The 8,588-nt window shown below is 35.7% G+C and overlaps 1 protein-coding gene across 1 annotated transcript in view; it reads right to left on the bottom strand.

The window, feature by feature from the left end:
• Positions 1-8,588, bottom strand: part of ZC3H11A (zinc finger CCCH-type containing 11A) — a 28,571-nt gene that overhangs the window by 8,002 nt on the left and 11,981 nt on the right. Inside the window, exons 7-10 of the mRNA XM_007470649.1 lie at positions 8,311-8,421; positions 7,440-7,502; positions 5,982-6,080; positions 3,859-3,927 (exon numbers count right to left, since the gene is read on the bottom strand). Of these exons, the coding sequence (XP_007470711.1) occupies positions 3,859-3,927; positions 5,982-6,080; positions 7,440-7,502; positions 8,311-8,421 (342 nt within the window). The remainder of the gene's footprint in view (positions 1-3,858; positions 3,928-5,981; positions 6,081-7,439; positions 7,503-8,310; positions 8,422-8,588) is intronic.

Genomic DNA, 8,588 nt, shown 5'->3' with positions numbered 1-8,588 from the left:
AAAAAAAAAAAAAAAAAAAAAAAGAATACATCCACAATAGGAATGGAAAACAAGGATGCTACTGGCAGAACATAAATCTTGAGGAATTTGAGACAGAAAGATGTCTGAAATTACAGAAACGGAAGAAGAATAGATAAAACCATAGGAGTGAGATCTGTTCTTCAAAAAACAGGCAAAGAAAACTGCCAAACTAGTATGAAAATTAACAGTGGTAGAAATTAAGGATGGTTTACAACAGAACAGCTGGATCAATCAAGACCTTCTCCTGAGAACTGCTCCCTAAAAAGAGGAGAATCTGTCAGGGAAGGGAGCACATTATGAGGATGCTGGGGCTGAAAAGAAGTAGAGCATGAAAATTTCAGGCTTTCACAAATGCCAAGCAGAAAAACGAGAGGTGAGGGAGAAAAGTAAAGAGCAAAGCTAGAAAATGAAATTAGTTGCACTCTTAAAGTAATGAAAGGCTTTCTTACCATAGCAATCATATGAGCCCTCAGCCTTGCAGCCTACAACTGACACAAGCTGCCATTCAGTGCACCCTCTCTACTTAGGCAAACAGATCTCCCAGCCAGGAGAGAGGACCACTTGGGAAAAAGACCTTTAGAATCACAGGCCCAGTGATTCTAGGTTGTAAGAAACCTAGGCCCAGTACTTACAACTATGAAAAAGCAACATTAAAAATGAACCAAAAGGAAGAGATGCAATGAGGAAGACAAAATAACATACAAACACATTAAAAAAAAAAGATTCAAATTAGAAACCCCAATCAATGAAACAGAATAAAGAGCCCAGAAATAAACCCACATGCCTACGGTCAATTAATCTTAGACAAAGGAAGCAAGAATATACAATGGAGAGAAAACAGTCTCTTCAGCAAGTGGTGGTGGGAAAGCTGGAGAGCAGCATGTAAAATCAACGAAGTTAGAACACACCCTCACACCATCATGTACAAAAATAAACTCAAAATGGCTTAAAGACTCAAATATAAGACATGACACCATAAAACTTAGAAGAGAACATAGGCAAAACATTCTCTGACATAAATCGTACCAATGTTTTCTTGAGTCAGTCTCCCAAGGCAATAGAAATTAAAGCAAACAAAAACAAAAAAACCAAATGGGAATCAAACTTACAAGCTTTCGTACAGCAAAGGAAACCATAAACAAAACGAAAAGACAACCTACAGACAGGGAGAAAAATATCTGCCAATGATGCAACCAACAAGGGCTTAATTTCCAAAATATACAGACAGCTCATACAACTCAACAATCAATAAAAAAAAAAAACCCTATTGAAAAATGGGCAGAAAACCTAAATAGACATTTTTCCAAAGACATACAGATGGCCAACAGGCACATGAAAAGATGCTCAACATCACTAGTTATTAGAGAAATGCAAATCAAAACTACAATGAGGCACACCGGTCAGAATGGCCATCATCAAAAAGCCTACAAACAACAAATGCTGGAGAGGGTGTGGAGAAAAAGGAACTCTCCTACACTGCTGGTGGGAATGTAAACTGGTGTAGCACTATGGAAAACAGTATGGAGGTTCCTCAAAAAACTAAAAATAGAATTTCTATATGATCGTGCAATCCCACTCCTGGGCGTATATCCAGAGAAAAATATAATTTGAAAAGATACATGCACCCCGATATTCACTGCAGCACTACTTACAACAGCCAAGACATGGAAGCAACCTAAATGTCCACTGACAGATGAATGGATAAAGAAGATGTGGTACATATATACAATGGAATACTTCTCAGCCATAAAAAAGAATGAAATAATGCCATTTCCAGCAACATGGATGGAACTAGAGATTATCATACTAAGTGAAGTAAGCAGAAAGAGAAAGACAAATACCATATACTATCACTTACATGTGGAATCTAAAATATGACACAAATGAACTTATCTATGAAACAGAAACAGACTCACAGACATAGAGAATAGACTTGTGGTTGCCAAGGGCGGGGGGTGGAGGAGGGATGGATTAGAAGTTTGGGATTAGGAGATGCAAACTATTACATATAGAATGGATAAACAACAAAGTCCTACTTATAGCACAGGGAACTATATTCACTATCCTGTGATAAACCATAATGGAAAAAATACGAAAAAGAATGTGTATATGTGTATAAATGAATCACTCTGCTATACAGCAGAAATTAATGTAACGTTGTAAACCAACTATACACTTCAACAAAATAAATTTTTAAAAATAAAAAATAAATTACTTTTTAAAAAAGAAAGAAGCCCCAGAACTGCCTGAAATCAGGCTGTACAAAAGGAGAAATCAGAGAACTAAAAAAAGTTCTTGGAAAATAAAAAGCCAAGTGACAAAATAAATCCAACCTAATTAAAAAAAAAAAAAAAAGACAAGGCTAGTAGAATATCAGCCATCTAGAACAGGGTCAGCAAACTATGTAGTCCATGGGCCAAATCTGGCCATGGTCTAAATTTTATAAATAAAGCTTTACTGGAACACAGCCACACTCATTCATTTACATACTGCAAATGGCTGCTTTCACACTACAGTGGCAGAGTTGAGTAGTTGCAACAGGAGATTGTGAACCTCAAAGTCTAAAACATTTACCATCCGATCCTTCATAGAAAAAGTGTGTCAATTCCTAATCTAGAAAATATAACCAAGCAAAAGTCATAGAAAGTGAGGCAAAAAAACAAAGGAATGGAAAGTATGAAGGCAAGGTTAAGATACATGGAGCATATGTCCAAAAGTTCCAACATCTAATAACAATTCCATAAAGAGAATACAAAAAGAAGGGTGGGGAGGACATACTCAAAGAAGTTAGAGGAATATTTTCTACAACTAGAAAAGTTAGTTAAGTCCTTAGATTCAAAGGACCCACTAAACACTGAACATAATGAACAAAAAGATCCATGTTTAGATCTATCATAGTGAAGTCCCAGCCTAGTAGGAAGAAATAAGAGGAAATCCTCAAAGTTTCTGAAGAGTAAATTCAGGTTGTTTACAAAAGAATGTTTGACATCAGATTCCCTTTTTATGATACTTATCCTTATCTAAAGATAAGGATAGGATGAAAAAGGAAAAGCCCAGGCTAACACCATTCATACATATAGATATAAAAATTTAAATGCATTACTGAATCCAGCAATAAAGTATTTTAATAAAAAAGCTGGATGGCTGAATACACAAAATGTTCATTTTATTTTTCTTTAAAATTGTACACAGGTATATACACTTAGGTAGTTCTATCTCACAATTTTAAAAGTCTAAAAATTAGAGTACAGGAGGAATATGATGAAGAAAATTAAAATTACTTAAAAGTTCAACACCCAGATAAAACCAATGTTAATATTTCGGTGTATCGTTTTTTCTAGGCATATATTTTTATAAAACTGGAAATCATCTCACATGTGGACATTTTCCCTAAGGAATATGTTTCTATAATAAGAAAATAAACTTCATTCCCCACCACCCCCAGAAAAAGATTCATATGTTGCCCTAAGACAAAAGCACTTGTGTATACTTTCATAACCTTTCTTCGTTCAATACAAGGGGATACGTTTCCCATATCATTATTGTTCAGAACATGACTTTTCATGACAGCAATTATTTAGTACATAACTATCTTAATTCCTTTTGTTTAGATTATTTCTAATTTCTGGTTACTAATGCTATCATAAACAATCATTTTGCCACCTTTAACTACAAAAAGAGAACTCATTCCAGTGAGAAAACTATTACTTAAAAAGCAAACCCACAAAAAACAGAAAACATAAGCCCCAACATAACTCAAAAGGTAAACTGGAGAAAAACCAAAGATTCTAACAGCAAGGAAAAAAATATCAGGAGCTGGCATTAGAGTTTACCTACCTGCTGCCTCCTCATTGTTTAGACCAGCTGACATGCCTAATCGCTCCTTCAGAGACTTGGAAACTTGAACTGTTTAAAAAAAAAAAAAAAAAGTTGGGGACTTCCCTGGTGGTGCAGTGGTTAAGAATCCGCCTGCCAATACAGGAGACACGGGTTCAAGCCCTGCTCCGGGAAGATCCCACATGCTGCAGAGCAACTAAGCCCGTGTGCCACAACTACTGAGCCTGTGCTCTAGAGCCCATGAGCTACAACTACTGAAGACCATGCACCTAGAGCCCACAGCAATCAATCAATAAACGAACACTGTCTTAAAAAAAAAAAGTTGAACAGAGACTTTTTATAGGTCAAAAATCTTTTTCAAAGGTCACGAATTAGGCTTACACTTGTTTTCTAATGAAAATGCTTTTCAAAAATCTATTCAGGTCTTAAAACTTCTTCACAGTACAGACAGATCTATACAAATAATGGATTCTCTAGAGCACTTTGGAAAGCACGAAGAAAAAGTCCTCTCTTTTACATCTGAAAAGCAAAAATTACTGAATTTAAGGAAATAATTTTGTTACTGTGCAACATTCTAAAATCTTATCATTCTAAAATCTTATTGGCATCAAAAGGTTTTTTCCCCCCTAGATCCATCTGAAATATGCTCTTTAGTTATAAGTCTTCAATACGATTGATAGGCAAAAGGGAAGGAAATTCGACTGCAAAGAAAAAAAGTAACTTCTGTTTACTGCTTTCAGAATATAAGAAAGCTCCCAAACAAGAAAGTCTACTCGTCAAAGCCTCTTGGGCTAGGGGAGAAGTGGAAAGAAGTGCCTTATCTTCGGCAGAAGTTAAAACTAAACACAAGAAGGAAAAAACACTTTTTTTTTTAAAAGTAATTAACACCACTGCTTCACTGCAAATGAGACAACGGGAAAAAAATCCAACCCTTTACTTCGTTCTATAAATAAAACTTCAACTATAAAATCATTCTAACTTCCAAATATCTCTCAAATTAGTCTGCATCTCTTTATACCAACTTCCAGAACACTAAATCTATGACACTAACTCCTCTTGCCTGGATTATTTTAACAGCCTGCTAACTCATTCCTGGACAGCACTCTTATCCCCTTTCTCTATATTTTAGATGATGGTTCCAAAATGCCAATATGAGGGTCTCTGATCCTTATTTATAACCTTCCCATTGTTTGCTACTATCTTAGGATAAGCCCAAACTCTCTAATATGGCTTAAAAGGTTCTATTATCAGCGGTCCCCAAACTTTTTGGCACCAGGGACCGGTTTCGTGGAAGACAATTTTTCCACGGACCCAAGGTGGGGAGGGGGTGGTTTTGGGATGATTCAAGCGCATTACGTTTACTGTGCATTTATTTCTATTATTATTACACTGTAACATATAATTAAATAATTATACAACTCACCATAATGCTGACAGGAGGCAGAGCTCAGGAAGTAATGTGAGCTATGGTGAATGGCTGTAAATACAGATGAAGCTTCGCTTGCTCACCTGCTGCTCACCTCCTGCTGTGCGGCCCAGTTCCTAACAGGCCACAGACAGCTACCTGTCCATGACCCGGGGGTTGGGGACTCCTGCTCTATATGACCAATCCCTTCTTCCTCTCCAGTTACCATGCTCTTCATTCCAATTCTGATTCAGTCACAGTGAGTCCCTTGAGCTCTGTGCCTTCTGTGTATTATACTCTCTGCCTCTGGCCCTTCAACTTTACCTGGCTAAATCATGTTTCAGGTCTAAGCTTCAATATCCTTTCCTCTGGGAACCTTTCCCTGACAGATGGTGAGATTAGGTGCCCTTCTTATGTGCTCCCATAACACTATGTACTTTCTCTGTCACAGAATTTATCACAATATATGTAAGGATTCCTATCTGCCATTATACTACAAGCTCCTGAGGTCTGTGATGGTGTTTATTTTTATCCAATGGTGTCTACCTAGAATCCAGCAGAGTAAACATTCAAATGTTTGTTGAACAAATAATAAAACAGACACAAGAAGATAATAATCTTATTAACCTGAACAAAAAGGATGACAAACCATACCTGTTAACATTACAAGAGACAAGTGTCAGGATTACACACACAAAGTATATTAGAACAAAAGTACCTTTCTTTGGTGTTCTGTCAGTGTCAGTCTCTGGAGCTTCAACTTTCTTCCCTAGCCTTTGTGCAAGGCTATGTTTTAATGGAGGATCACTGTTGCAACCTACAAACAGAGAGAGGGAACTCAGTTTAAGATTTCAAGCCAACCTTTAGCAAGGTCAAGAAATACAAGCAAGAACAGACAATGTAGAATAATTCCTTAAGTTTTCTGCATTTATATGATGTGTTAATTCACTAGCTTCCTTATAACTCAATGTTAGAGAAGGAATAAAAATGTCCCAGAAAAAAGAGGTAAGGAAGGAGATAAAAAAATTAGAATGCACAAATTAACATTTACCAAATAACTAAAACTATAAATGGAGGATTATAAACCCTGATTAAAGCTGAAATTCAGGATTAGGAATATGTGAAAAAAAAATCTTCATGCACAAAAAAAATCTTTAACTGGCCAACTGTTGAATTCTAGGTTGTTCTGTGATTAAATACAACTGGGATGATTAGGAGGACAGCAAAAGAACCATAAAATTAAAAATTTTCCAAGGACATGAAGACTCCAAAGGCCAAAGAGCCCCTTTCTTCAATTCCAGATAAGAAATCTAAGGTTATGAAAGATGCTGTATCTTACCCAAGTCACCAATTAGTGACAGAGCCAGGACTTGAACCAAGTTTCCTGACTCCTGGTTTATTGCATTACACTGGTCAATACAAGCTGTTTAAATGTCACAAGTTTTTAAAAACTATTCTTTGGATCACTTGACTGAAGGTAGAACTTTAGCAGGGTCCCATAAAAACTTTAAAGACCCTACACAGAATGTACTTTTCTCTCTCCTCTTATTTGTAATTTAAATATACAACCCCAAATCACAAAGTTTACTACACATATGCTGATATTAAAATAGATTATTTCCGTAATTTTTCACCTAAATTTCTCAGGCAGCGAGAATGGTATAAAACAAAACACAAAACAGATAAGATTTCATATTCATAAGCACATTTTAAAGGAGTATGAAGGAACCTCTGAAGTCAGATAAGGTTTTCAAAATAATTATTTTGAGACAGATACACTAGGGTCAGTACACAATAATTCAGTTACATGGTAAAATACTTCCCTAAGTATAAAATAGCACTAATAAATTCAAGGACTGAATTTATATTAACTGGACACTTTGTTTTCCCTCTAAAAACTCAAATTTCAATTTATCCATAGAAACAGAGATATTCTTTACTCTTTTTTAAACCGAGTACCTTCTAAAAAGTTGGCCATAATCTAATTAAAACACTATAAATTTGTATAACTTCGTACATGTCAAAAACACGAAGAGATTTTATACATGCTTTCAGCCAGAAATACAAGGGAGTTAATATCAATATTGACACGGCATTTGTATAAAGAGAATTTTGGAGGAGATATGTAATGCACAAACAAGCAGAAAACAAAGGATATGCTCAAAACTTATCTCACCTCCTGACAATTTTCGTTTCCCCAGTCTCTCGGTTAGACTCAATCTTACCAAAGGTTCTTCTCCTAAAATGGCAAAAACAGAATTTCTCTACCATTAGCCAATTTTTCCATATTCAGTAACTACTAATGGGTACAAAGTATGCTCCGATATTAAAGTCTCTTGGAAATCAGATCTCAGTCTTAAGGAAAACTACCCACATTAAAAGAAAAAAAATCAACCTATTAAACAATAATTTAAATAACCAAATGCACAGCCCAAAGGGAAGCAATAGCACAGTCCTAATTAATAGTAGCCAAGTACACAAAGACAAGCTGTGTCTAACCAATTGATTATAAAACCCAAGCTATACTTTTGCTTGTGCACTTCCATATGTTAAATGAAATCATACTTTACTCCACTGCTAACTCTCCTATATAACGTTCCTTGATCACCCCAGCAAGAAGTGAGATCTCTTTCCTCTGATTCTTTGTTGTCTGAATGGCACATTTTAATGTATCTGCATACTACAATTACTTGTGTCATATTCCTTATCAGATTTAAAACTATTAAGGGAAAAAGACTTTTACATTTTTCTATAACTTAAAAGGTTTATTACAGTTCTTTATTTACAATGGACAGTCAATAAATTTGTTGGATAAAATAAACAGTATATGTAAAAATCAAATACAATACATAATGTGAGAGCTGCATGATCAAGAATTTCATCTTTTTAAACAGTAGGGGCAAATGCACTAATTTTTCATCGTTCTATCCAATCAACATACTGAAGTCTCCCTGCAAATCCACCAATATACCCAACCCAAGCATTTTGCTCTCCCAGTCATTTAAAAGTAGTAGGCTCACACCTCTTAAGACCTACCTATACCTCACCTTGTTTGTTGGACAGAGTTACTGTCCTCACCACAGTCCGGACATTCTCTTTTTCAGGACCTGGAACGGTCTGTGGTTGGAGTAAAAGACTGGAAACTCCTGAAGAACCTTCTAAATATAGACAGTCAAAAAAACAGTAAATAATTTATGGAAAATAAAGCTATCAGAAGTCAAGAAATTCTGTTTTTGAAACCAGGTAAATCCAACACAGACCACTGGACTACAAGTCAATCAGTTTTTCTGTTCCTGTTTGCCTACAGTGAAATGGCGTAGGGAAA

The sequence above is a fragment of the Lipotes vexillifer genome, unplaced genomic scaffold, assembly GCF_000442215.2.
Source record: "Lipotes vexillifer unplaced genomic scaffold, Lipotes_vexillifer_v1.1 scaffold1122, whole genome shotgun sequence".
In the NCBI taxonomy this organism is placed as follows: domain Eukaryota; kingdom Metazoa; phylum Chordata; class Mammalia; order Artiodactyla; family Lipotidae; genus Lipotes; species Lipotes vexillifer.
This window is presented reverse-complemented; position numbering and strand designations above follow the sequence as displayed.